Source organism: Bombus huntii, chromosome 4 (genome assembly GCF_024542735.1).
Source record: "Bombus huntii isolate Logan2020A chromosome 4, iyBomHunt1.1, whole genome shotgun sequence".
Taxonomy (NCBI): domain Eukaryota; kingdom Metazoa; phylum Arthropoda; class Insecta; order Hymenoptera; family Apidae; genus Bombus; species Bombus huntii.
The window spans coordinates 4,060,161-4,073,485 of NC_066241.1; the positions used below are offsets into that span (position 1 = coordinate 4,060,161).

A 13,325-nucleotide genomic window follows, 5' to 3' on the forward strand; every position below is an offset into this window, starting at 1 on the left:
TGTATCATACATATATACTTACGTCTCTTTTTAGTGTTCAAAATACAACAAGGACATCTAACGTACGGTTTCATAAATGGCTGTAGTCACAAGTTTAAAGAATTTTGGAATTAGAGCTTTCAACACCCGGCGTCTTATTTTTAAAGGTATTTATAAAAAAATGTATAACCTGATTGAATATTCTGATAAAATACTTAAACAACGATTAATATGTATTGCTTTCAAATATGCTTTTGATATGTTTGTCCGGTAGAATGAAAGTAACGAGCTAATGCAGCGATAGGTTATGTTGCTTATGATACTTGTTTCTTTTCAGCGGTGTTCTCAAATAATAGACAGCTTGTCACGATGTCAGAATTACTGGATAAAATAGTTGATGTGGATATCGATCGTTATGGAAAATTTAAATACATCTTGGTCGGCGTTTATGACGAACGTGTAAAAGTCAGCAAATTCATCGTCAGAGGTTATGCTAGAGCTCAGTGGCATTGTAAGTAATCATTATGAAATGTTTATAATTTTTTGATGTTTTTGCGCTGAAACAATCCTTTTTGCTTAAAATATTATTATATGAAATATCTTTATGCGAAGTATCTTCTTATGTAAAATATGTGGTGAGTATGAAATGGAAAGTTATAAGACTTATAAATATCTTAGACAAAAATTTTATTTATAGTTGTAAATTATTTAGAAGGTTCATAGGTTAGTGTTTCACATATATTCTTGTACAATCATATTCATATAATTTATTATTTACATAAATAACGATATAATCTGTACAGTTTTACATACATATGTGCCTATACACGAGCAATAAAATCCATAAGTCAGGCACAAATCATTGTAAAACATGCCTTTGGATTATCTTATCCTATCAAGGTACAATGACTTTTGTAATCTATTTAATTACATAAAACATTCATTTCACAATTAATAAAAGACAATACGAGATAATACCGAGATATTTTCTGCCTAAAAAAATAGATTCGAGATATTCGATTTTTTATAGATTGATTTTTATGATTGATTCTGTCAAGTATGTAGATGAATGGATTTTACAATGTGTCATTTAATAATCTTATTATTCGATAATCGTCGATTTGCACATAATTTAAAGGGCAGTACGATTTTCATTTATAAGAATGGCGCGGGTAGGAACTGCATAACCCGTAGTGTATTCTCAATTGCGAAAATCGTCTCTCGATCAACCTTACCAAACCTGTGGTAAGACAGTTTCAGCAATTAAAAATTATTACGCTCTATCGATATTATACAGAGAATAAAATTTGTATAAATCTGTTTTCCCACGACATATATACATGACGTTAATGAAGGAAGATAAAACGATACGTAAATGTTTAAAATACTTGAAATTTCATAATTACTCGCGTATTCATCAAAACCTCCTCAATCGTCAATTAATCAACGAAAGAAAGAAAACATCGTGGTCAATTTTTCTAAACGTTGCTCTTCTTTTCGCGTTACTAAGAAGCTCTTCTAAAGCAACACCAAGCTCTCTGTATATCGAAACCCAATTTACAGTTCTTATGATTCGAAGTTTTCACGTTTCTCGCGTCGTTATTATTCTTCGTCGATGATCGCGACGATGCATCGGTCGTTTGCGCCTGGTCTCAGGTACTGTCGCTTTCCTCGTAGTGCTCTATCAGATCCACGTCGATATCTCTGGACTCTTTTAGTTTCTCTTTAATCGGTTCTAATTTAGTTGTCTTATATTTATGTTCGTTATCCTCTTGCCTCTCGAGATTCTCTGTAATCTCCTCGTTCGGCTTCCCTAAAACTCTCGGCTCTCTGATCGGGGACGGGAAGCCCACTAAATCCGGATCAGTGTTGCTATGCATTAACGTGAACGGTAACTTAAGCGACACTTCTCCGCCCATTGTTGAAATTAGTAGCTTTACCTGTAAGGATGATAAGATGAATCGAAGCCTAATGTGATTATTAAAAAAAAAAAAAAAAGAGAAAAAACATCGGACGTTCATTGAGATTCGTATTTTTACGAATAGAGATAAAAAAAGTGGAACTTAATTAAATAAAAATTTGGTTGCGATATTTTATATACGTAGCTTTGCATATCATTCTGTACATTCTGTACCCGTAAATGCATAAATACTCGCTATTCGATGAAAATGATTGACTGCTCTTACGAATAGTTTAAGTTTCATAAATTACCTCGCTCATACGATCCACATGCGAAGAAGCAATTTTCGCTTATAATATCTTTTTGTTTGTAAAGGTGGCTTACCTTCACGTAATAGGAAACGTATATGGCAAAAACGTTTCTATCCTCTGGACCGTTTCCAGGGCAAATAACGGTGGAGGCTAACGTCGCCTCCGCCTTCGTGTAACTGTCTTCCAAAGCAATCCAATTTTTGGTCGAGCCTTTGATCGGTCTAAGCGTGTAGCTTTTCCTCAGCGAAACTCCGGGACCTATCGGGCATCCCTCTTGCGACGACAGCAAGGCCACCACGTTCTTGAATTTCCCATTGCTGAACATGCACACATCTACGTGTTGCACGATGAAAACCTGCGGAACAACCGGTAGCATTAGTGGAGAGAATCACGCGAAATATCATAAAAAGATTATAATTATATTATAATTTCGTGAAAAGATTATAACAGGTACCGCTGCTAGAACAATGTATAATTCACTTTGTTTTATAGTGGTTGGAAGGTTTAATGAATTCTAAGAGAATCCGTCAGCTTTGTGGAGTTTAATACGCGTATTTAGAGAATTCTGAGAGTAAACCTTTTAATGGAGGAACGTAATGTAAAGTAATGAGATGAAACAAGTCTTGAGAAATAATTTCTGCTTGGTTTTATTGCTTCGTTTTAATTTATTCGTTTTATACATTATGCAAGGGAAGCTTCGTTGCGTTTAAAATAAAGGGCAGGTTAATTATGACGCTAATTTAGTAGAAAGACTGGTATTTGCCAACCGAAGAACAAATACGACTACGTGTTTTAAGTCTAGTGTATGTAACTTGTCGAGTCTACTCTGTGTCAGTCTGTTTGTCAAACTGTCGGAACAAAGTTAACATAGCGGACCTATTCGGAACCCGTACACTAGTCATCACGCTATCGAACCCGTCTGTTCTCGTTTTCAAACAATGTTCGTCACACTCGCTAATGAACTGTGGCGCAAAGGGAATTGACACGGACGTGGTCGCTTTACGTTCTCGGCTCCTTCTGTCGCCTGAGAGAATTCACTAGCCAACCCTATTCTCTCTATTCTTTCGCACCTCTTCTACCTTTAATTCTCTTATATTCATTATTCTAATTTACAATCCGATCGATTTCGTCTATACTTTTTAGCTTTTTCTATATGATTAAAAAATATGCCAAGAAAGTATTCGAAACTTGGGAAACCTGGCACGAGTTGTAACATTAAGTTGATAGCTCTTCGAAGCCTCGATGGAATTTTTTGTTTTAATATCGTACTTTTTATTTGCTCTACTTCGGTAAAAAATTTTACCGCTAAATATTTCTTCCTATTAAGTTTTATCGTTTCTATTATCATACGTCTCTAGGTTCCAAGCGATTTGTTTTACAAAGATTCGAACATCTCTTAGCGTTCTTATCGTATCTGAATCCCGGAGCGTTCGTTAAAATCGATCTTTTCATTCAAATTACAATGTTCAATCGGATTCCACTAAAACGAGAGAAAAGAATAAATTTGTCTCTGTTGTTTTCGGACGAAGTCGTTCATTATTAGCATCTCTTTATGTTTTCTAGCAAGTGATATACTATCCTCGACTATTTTTAAAGAGGTAATTGTAACTCGAACTTTCTTCGCGATACGCTATTCGCCAATACTTTGGAATTAAAGCGTGAGTCGGTATCCAGTGTCGAGTTGGACCATTTTCGGGTCTCCTCAAATACGATGTACAGTTATATCACGGGCGCATGTTCTACGAATGAAATTTTGCTGGAATTAATATTCTCTGGCCCGTGAATGTTACTATGCACCATCGTATTTCACGCGAAACTGTCTTCGTGATGGAAATAATTATGTAGCTTCGAAGGGATTCCTCGAGCTTTCAAATTCTATGTAAATTTCCCTATCGTTCGAAAACCCCCTATTTCATTATTTATGTATTTCTGTTGTAATATTAGTTAACGATAGCCAGTTTGATCGAATTTTTGAGAATTCTATTTCGTATTCGATTATTTCCTTGTGCTCCGAGCGAAGCAATAAAGCGCAGTAGAATAGGCAATCGCGTGGTCCGCCGTATCGTACGTACATTACTTTATTTACTCGATATGCCACGGTTTAACCCACTGAACGCACACATTTTTTCGGTTTATCGATAAAGGTGATTAAATTTGTCATTCTAAGAAACACACCTTACAATGAAAATGGATGACGAATATAGTTTTTGTAAGTTATATGCGTAGTTTAGTATACGTATAAGATATCTTGGTTCTTAAATTCGTAAAATAATCGTTTACATCACCGGCGTGTGCGTTAAATGATTAACATTGTTTTATAGCAATTGGTTGTGAAGCGGTTTGGCTACTAACGATGACGCAAACGATGGTGGATTGTCTTTCTTTTCTTCTTCCTTTTTTTTACGATTGAAAATTACGAAATGAATTAATAATCTGGCATCTCGTCGAGGCTATTCTTATTAAAATCAGCTGTCGTTACGTACGCGAATGACACACGTCGTACAGGACGCAGATTATTATTTGTAATTTTAATTTGCTCAGTTATCGAAAAGTTACTCGCGGTAGGGATAAAGGAGGGATAAATCGCAAATTGCTTCTCGAGCCAAACAATCAGTCTCTTGTTAGCATTCGAATCTGTTCCCGGTAATCCGGCTCATACATAATACAATCGGTTGCGCGACTAAGGATGCGCCTTACCTTGATCCTCCTCACAGTTTTGCTGCTGTTGTTATTGACGTTGACGTGCACAGTTATTGGATCTCCGTGAGCGTAGATCGCACGATCTAGTCGTGCTTCCAAACCCACGCGTCCATCGCTCAATAAGAACGGTTTCTCCACTGCAGCATGTGGCCCTGCGTTCTCTGAAACAGGCAATTAGAGATTTGTAACAAGTTGGAATAAGCGAAGCATGAAAAATAGAAGTCAGATGTGACTCGATGAATTTGTCGTGTCTAAGCGACGAGTCAACTTACATTCCTCGATCAACACTCTGACTGCCACGTTGGTCATACTATATGACCAGTCACGGTTTCTTCTGTAACGCCACGGTGGTCATCGGTGACCGGAGCTCTTCAACTTCTCACAATTGTAAAAATTGTATGAAAATTGACAGTTAGGGCATTTCGAATATAACCGATAAATAGAAGATACTTTGAAATAAAAAGTGCTCCATTTAACGATTAAACGTTTTTATTAGAACATCGATAAAAGAAAATGAGAAGGGTTATTTACTTTGAGGGGTAATCTACGAATATTATTACAAACACAGCTTAGAAAATAATCGTAAATGCCGCTTTATGATCGTACAATTGAAGTTACAAGTGTGAACATACCTTATTATTATACATAGAACGAGCAAATACCGTTTACTGATATCTTCTACGCGTTTCAACGATATATTCCGTACGTTTTGCTTGCGACGAAATAACAAACGCGAATGTTTTGTTGAAATAAACGAAGCCTTGTTACAATATGTCGCTATCGACTGTTACCAAGGCGCCATCAATAAGATAAACGGTCCATTGGAGAAGAACGTTGTCTCACATCGTCGATTTATCATTATTTTGCCATTATATGCTTTGAATAATAAAAATACTGCCGTGGCGTCCTGAGCGAAACGCGCGATTTCGGCGTGGCAGTCAAAGTGTTAACGCGTAACGATCACAAGGATGATCCTCTAGAACATCTGGCCGGTCCTTTATCGACTGACCATCGCAGACTTAGCCTGTCCAACGTTTCTCGCCAATCATACTCGCACACACACATTCGTAAATAGCCTTTCACAGATAATTAAACAGGGATTTAAATGATTGATCAGCCCGTATGCAATGACTAATCGCGATCAGCTTCAAAGCAAACCGAACACACTTTGATGCTTCGTGCCACTCATCCAGAAATAAAGAGCTTACCCTCGTCCTCTGTGATCTCATTTTCCATGAACGAGACTCTCGTTTTACAAGCTTGACCTCTGGATCCAGGAGAAGGACTCGCTGACACCGGCACGCTATATACGCTGGTAGCTGGCAACGGTGGCTTCGTAGTTCGCTGGACGACACGGATACCCATCCTGACGGTCGTTTTCCGATGCAACTTCTCGTCCGCTCGTTCAGCTAAATGTCATCGTGTCCAGCGTTTAGCAGGCAGTTACGATGTTATTTACGGAGTATCAAGCCAGGAAGGTTGTTCTCGGGTAATCGGAATTCGAAGCGATCGTTCGATCGCCCGATCGTACGATTCAGTTTGGAAAACGCGACCGAGAAGACCCGATTTAATTTGCTACGTGGGCGTAACGCGCTACCATGGCGTTTTAAATCGAGAGTTTCTACGTGATTCTAAGCCATTACTGTCAGGAGACACGAAATACGATCTGGGAAATCGATGACGAAGTTCAATCAATGAACAGCGAGTAAATTCATCGATCAACGCTTGACGTTTACTTTTTTTTCCTTCTGTTCGTTTATTCGTTCTTTGCTCCCTCGTTTACCGATTCGACCTTTTTAATCGATAAATTTTATTGATCTTCCTGGTGATTTCACATGGAAACACGACGTGTGGATAGCTGAATGATCCTTTTATATCGTACAGCTTTTATAGAGTTTCAAAATGAATGAATTTCACAGCGAGAAGAGCGATCTATCGTTTTCACGCGTTTCTTCGTAAAGGTTCGGTCAATTCTGTTTTATCCCCGTAAACGAAGCTCGACTCGGTTTACTCACCTACGTAAGCTCTGACGTCGTAGCTAGTACCAATGGGGGCCCCATTGTATTCCTTAGCAGGCACCAATTGCACCGACGGGGGTGCTAACGGTGTGATTTCCATGGTAAACGCGTGAGCATTTGGACCTAATCTTTTCACCAACGCCTCCTGCAATAGAACATCGAAACCTTATCACCTGTCGCGAACGATTCGTTTCGTAATGTATAACGTGTCTCTATCGTCTCGTTAAATTAATATCGATGGAAAGAGCTAGAGAGACTGACATTCTGGTGCCCAGTTCGAAGTAACTCACACCTTTGAATTTAATATATTACCATTTCTAACAGTATATTTGTGTTTAGAGATTAAAAAATTGACGACGGTAATATTTAAAAATTGTATTTCGAAGCCTCGTAGTCACGAGGATCGTAAGCTTAATAATTTTACATCTGCGCGGTAATTAATGTTCGACTCAGAGATCCAGAGATCATACCGTTTTCGTTCAGAGAGAGATTCGACGGTTTGCGTGATGCTATATATTTGAACGTTTCATTACACGATGACGGAATAATCCTCCGAAATTTGTTCTGCTTAGTCGATCGATAGAGGATTTACGCGCAAATTATCGACGTATATTAGGCTGGTCTTTGACGTATGTTAATCGACTGACTATTTCAAAGTTTATCGACGCGCAAGGTTTATCGATTCTCAGTAAAATCGAGTCTGTATTTTTACACGATATCCGTTTATAATTGCTCGAAAATCTTTTTTATTTTATCGAGCGTATTTGCATAAGGCTCGTTCAGAGTATTTTATCGTGATCAATTAACTATTTGTGTAATAAACGTAATGGTGGCAAATTGCGCGTCGAAACGAAATTTATCGATCGCCGAAGCGATTCGCGAACGCAAACGCGTTATGGATAATTCTACGCTTTACGCGCGGGGTTTTTACAAAGAGAGAAAGGTTGTACGAGGTTTATCACGACTAGGTGTCAAGCATTGTCGAGATATGCCATTGTTGTTCAGCCAAGTACATCGTTTCACGGAGAGCGAAATCGTAGCGCGGCGAAAAGGTTTCAATGGATATTTGACATACACGCGTACATACAATGCGTAAAAGACCGCATTCATCGGCATCGGAGACGAAGCCTGGTAGTTACAACGTAGTCTCACCGCGACGTTTTTCTAATGACATCTTCGTTTAACGCGTCAATTCTGTCGCAACGAATTAGATTCTACCGCTTTACTCAAAGACAAAGAGACCGACAACCTGGAAAATCAATATACCGCATGAAGATAAACTATGCGGCACTTCCTAAGAGTATCAATTACTCCCACCCGTGTGAAATTCCGCTTTAAGATTTTATTTCCCATCGTTTTTAGCCTCTCTACAGCAGATACTTTCTCGTCGAGGTTCTTCAAAGAGAGCAGCTGCAATTTCTCGCGGGAAATATTTCATTCTCGGAATATTATTTTTAGAATAGAATTTTAGATAGAAGGATGCATAGCGCTTTTTACTACCACTCGGTCAATTCATTTTTCATACGACTGACTCTTATTTCTGAATTCTTTCTTTCCATTGACTCGCTAGGTATAAAGTATCCACGCGTATTTTATAACATTTAAATTATTCGTTTCTATCGAGACAGTATAATTTTCTGTGCTGGACTGGGTTAAATGCCTAGTAGAGATACTTGTATATGGGCATCAGTGTGTGGAGCTATGTGCGTGCGCGGCGTCTCGAAAACAGATAAACGTAAACTATTCAGTCGGTTAACAGTCGGGTATAGAAGAAAGTGCCGAGACGCGTGCAAGTGTGCATCGATGAATATATAAGAAATGGTCCATAAAATAAATATATAACTATTCTAATATTCTAATAATAACTATTCCAAGCGTAAATTCAGTGTTCCTGTAACGTTATTTCGGCTTCAAAGATCCACAATTCTCAACAGCTTCGATCATTTATTTCCAAAAAGTTGCTCTATCAGAGAAGCTCATGTACCGTAACGGTATATGAAAACGTTCCCTAAAGGTATATTTAGTCGTATTTACCAGACCAGTGACGCGCATCGTTCAAGACTTCACACACTCTTGATTTCTTTTCGATTTCTCTCCGCTTGGATTCCGTCTTTTTTTTCAGGAAGTACTTAGCGCCTTCTCGTTCGCTTCTCCTTTACTTTCTCCCTGTTTCTTTTTTGCCTATTCGCCGTAAAGCTGGTTCGCGCTCTGTATGCATGATTGATGTGCGACGTAGCGGCTTTCAGCTCTATCGCATTACCCCTTTGAAACCCGTCGGCCGTGGAATCGTAACATTTGTAGTCCACCGTGAAACCATATTATCCAGCCGTTTTCAGTGCATCCATGTTGCGCCTCAACCACCGAGAGTAATCCTCTAACGATAATATCGCCTGAGGAACCTGAGAATTGCGCGCTTCAAGATTTTCACCACGTCTTTTCACCCTCCGATAGACGTCCTCGAGAGATTGCCAACGGGCAAATAAAAATTCTTATAATTTACGTATACAAATATTACGTGTTCGAGTAGTCGGATAAGTTTTGCACTGACAAAGCTAGCAAAGCCTATGAGACACGCTCTCCACGCTCGTTCTTTTCTCACTGAATAGAATAGGATAGGAAAAGAAATAAGAACACGATAAATAAGATCTTTGTCGATTTTCTGATTTTTAATTATTAAACGAGAAGACGTTATCTTATAATCAAAGAGGGAAATTTCAATACGGCCATTGAAAACATCGTCGTTTCTGAGACTTTCCAATACTTTGTAACTTTTTAATATTCGTACAAGGAAAACTGGTCGTTTGGAGTACACGTAAATTTTCCAATACTATAAGTATGCGCGATATTACTTGCTTCGCTTTACTCGACATTTATCATGCACACGATATTAAGAATCATTCTGGAACGAGCAACCTTTATCGTACACATACTTTTCCATTTCTCCGCTCCTATATTATGGAAGATGGTGTCGCTCGTAATTTTTCGTTTCGCGTGACGCTCTCTTCCAGCTGCCGGATACACCAGTTTTTACGCGTGCTTCGTCTTCATTCGCATGTGCGAAAGCTTGCACACTCTCGTCTTACGTTCTTACCTTACCTCCACCTTTATCTCGTCTTGGCTGATTTTCCATGGAAGTAGGCACGATCAAGAAACTTCCACTCTCATTAGCAAAGGAAACTTTCTAATTTTAGGGTGGATTAGTAGAGCGTCTTATACAATTGGACGTCGTTATTCGTGCTAGAGATAATTAATATCCGTCCTTGAAAACGATGGTTCCTCGTTAGTCAGCAGAGGCTCTGATAATACTTGCAATCTCTTCGAAATTCCTTTTTCTTTTCTCTATCATTGATCTTTCACTTTTAACAACTCTACCAGATTTTATAGTATCAACCGGAATTTGCCGAAGTGGCGCTCGGAAATTGCTTTCTTCTTTCATTTTCAACGATTAATAACCGAGTGAAATGTTTTCTCGATGTTTGAAATGTTTTAAGCGGTTGATTACTTTTTAAATGTGGCCAAGTGTTTTCAGATACGCGTTATTTACTGCCTGTTCCATTTAACCGGAATAAATAAATAAACAAAATAAAATCACGTAGGGGTATTTCGTGGAATATTGCGTGAGATTAATATTTCGAAATGTTGATCGCCGAGAGTTGTCTCTTCGTTATAGATCGGCCTCTAGATACGTAGGTACATATTGTCTTTCGGTTACAGAAGGTTTAGACAGAGAGAGAGTTGCGTTATTTCGCGAGCATCAGCGAACGACCCAGAACTTAGGTACAGATTTTCATCGAGTCAAAAGAAAAAAAAGAAACGAGAATTTTACGTAATGGATGGTTCGTCTCGCGACAATGCTACACAGTCTCGGTAGCTTCTTATTCGTTTCTCGACAGGCGATTTGGAAGGTTCTCCAGGCGGAACCAAATTATGATTGATCACCGAATCCTAAAAGTCTCCAGTCATAATGACTTTCCATTTGTGTTCGTCCTCGCTTCTCGTACGACTCGATTTTCACTCGATAGTATTTCTTTTGCCCCTCGAGAAAGAGATTTTATCGTTCGGGACGATAGTCGAACGTGTGACGTTTCCAATTTCGCGAAAAGATTCTGACGACTTTCTCGCCCGATCAATTCTGTAATTGATTTTCTTGGCAAAGGACGCCAAAAAAGGGTGTTCCTGAAATTTAACTTTTCTTTTTTTCTCGTTAAAATGGCTAAACATTCGACTTTCCTTTTTTTCTTAAATCAACATCGATTCGTTAACACGGTTCGTGTTTGTTTTAAAAAAGCGGGCCAACTAGCTACCATTGAGGGAAATTAGTCGAACGAGAATTAATTTTCGTGGAATGCAACAACGCCGTGCGACAATAGCCACGGGGCAAAAATACATTTTCGTTCGTTCGGATGGCAAAACCACAAATTCTAGCGACGTTCTCTGCCAGTTAATTAATAACTTTTACCGTATCCGCGATTCTGATTATCGTTTATTTACGCGGCAGCGATACCACGCCAAGCTTCTCGTGCTTAGCGTCAGTGTTTCGCGGGATTCAAACGATCCCATTAGTCTTAGTATTTCTTGCTTTGCTCCGCATAAATCGTGGTTATTACACACAGCGACGTGGCAATTTTTTCTGTGACGTTCGTAGCGGTAATTTTCGACCGTCCAAGTGATATTAAACATTTATAAATGACCCGGAATATGATTCGGCCGAGCTCGACAGTGGCGAAAATAAAAGTCTTGTCACGATTCGTTACCCAATATGCACTGCGCTACTCCAAACCGCAGCAAAATGCAGGATAATTAAAGCTGTTTGTTTGATAAATAATTTACACACAAGCAAATATCTTCAAAGCGGGTATAGCGTTTTAAAATATATTTATGAAACTCGCAAGAGGAAGACGATAAATACTTTGATGCTATCGCGAGAGTAGTTCGGTGTTCAAATACTCTTCAAATTTCGTCGAATAAATGTTTTGTCGTTTTCTTCTTTTCCAGCTGTTCTTTTTCCACAGTCTACAGCAGCCAAGCGAACGAAAAATTTCGTTTATCGTCGTTCACCGTTAATAAAGCCTTATGGAGTTCTAATGAAACGCAACCTCGACCCGATTCCATGATAATTGCGAGCTGGCGAATATCGTTATCGTGTACATCGTGTTGCCTTGCAACGTTTACTTAGGAGAAACAGATGAACGTTGGAAGCACGCTGATTTCAACTGCCTTTTATTTGGCAATCGATCTAATGCATCTGAAGGAAAGGAATACCATCAACTGCGGTACGAGTCGTCTCGTTTGCCATTGAATCGATCGATACGATTTAAACGTCCTCCTACCTTTGCCGTCATGAATCGCGATCAATTAATACAGGGAAGTCGTGCAGCAGTAATTTTGCGGATAAATCCAGCGTAACGCGATACGGCTGACTATGCCGTGTACAGTTGCAAAAAGGAGATTCGCGAGAGTAATTGAAATGGATGAAAGTAGAAGTCAAGCGAGAACAGTTTTCTCGACGTTCCTTTGGCGATAGAAAGGAACAAGAAAAACGCTGAAGAAGCACGTTTCAATTTGCGTCGTGGATTCGTTGAAACGAACTTAATTCTGACGAACGATTAATGCAAATAAAGAACACGCTCGGTATCGTGTAAACCTCTGCCACTTGACTGTCCATTCTTGTTTTATCTCAACGTGGGAACGAATGGAATTTTATCGAAAAACAAAAAAAAAAAAAAAAAAAAAAAAAAAAAGAAGAAGAAGAAGATTGAATGTAATTTTATAACACGTAACGGTGCAATAAATCGTCTTTCTAGTCTGGTTTAAATAAAAGTTTGCGTAACGAGGAAAAGAACGATCTCGAAGAGGATTCGAGGTCAGTCGTATTTTTCTACCTAGTTACTTTCGAGTTATTCTTCTCTTTTGCTTCGAGAACAGTTCACAACGGTTATCGTTTTCCATCGTCGTACGTCCGTTGTTTCGCGGTTTAAAAAATCTCTTCGAGAATTACTTTGTAATCGGAGAATCCAACTTTGGTCGCTTGAAATTATCCAAAGAGAACGGAATCTTGTTGGCGAAATGTTGAAAAGTCAGTTTCGATAATTGGAAACACGATAATCCGTGGGAACGAGAATTCTTGATATTCTACATCGAGATGTTGAGTGGTAAAGAATTGTAAAAACGTTCGTGCTATTGGTAGCGAGTAAGAAGAGCGAATGGGAAGAGAAGCGATAGGAATAATACGCGAGTAAACTTTACGAGGAATTTGGAATGGAATTCGGAATGCGTGTAATGTGGAATAATTGACTAGCATTGGACTGTAAGCGATCAAACGATCGAAGGAGCGAGAGAATCGTTCGAAAGTCGAAGGAGGAGAATTTTGCGAAAATCGTGAATTGTTTATTATTTATCCTGTTTATTTCTATTTTA

General features: G+C 38.8%; 2 protein-coding genes across 14 annotated transcripts in view; one reads left to right on the top strand and one right to left on the bottom strand.

The window, feature by feature from the left end:
- The first annotated feature begins 8 nt into the window (after nucleotides 1-8).
- Nucleotides 9-13,325, top strand: part of LOC126865292 (14 kDa phosphohistidine phosphatase-like) — a 62,717-nt gene continuing 49,400 nt past the window's right edge. For both annotated transcript variants that reach the window (XM_050617691.1, XM_050617693.1), the window contains exons 1-2: nucleotides 9-146; nucleotides 317-490. In XM_050617691.1, coding sequence (XP_050473648.1) covers nucleotides 77-146; nucleotides 317-490 — 244 coding nt within the window. In that variant the 5' untranslated portion in view covers nucleotides 9-76. The remainder of the gene's footprint in view (nucleotides 147-316; nucleotides 491-13,325) is intronic.
- Nucleotides 1,352-13,325, bottom strand: part of LOC126865271 (phosrestin-2-like) — a 46,269-nt gene continuing 34,295 nt past the window's right edge. For all 12 annotated transcript variants that reach the window (XM_050617649.1, XM_050617645.1, XM_050617643.1 and 9 more), the window contains 5 exons: nucleotides 6,906-7,053; nucleotides 6,099-6,299; nucleotides 4,888-5,051; nucleotides 2,264-2,545; nucleotides 1,352-1,919 (listed from right to left, as the gene is read on the bottom strand). In XM_050617649.1, the coding sequence (XP_050473606.1) occupies nucleotides 1,632-1,919; nucleotides 2,264-2,545; nucleotides 4,888-5,051; nucleotides 6,099-6,299; nucleotides 6,906-7,053 (1,083 nt within the window). In that variant the 3' untranslated portion in view covers nucleotides 1,352-1,631. The remainder of the gene's footprint in view (nucleotides 1,920-2,263; nucleotides 2,546-4,887; nucleotides 5,052-6,098; nucleotides 6,300-6,905; nucleotides 7,054-13,325) is intronic.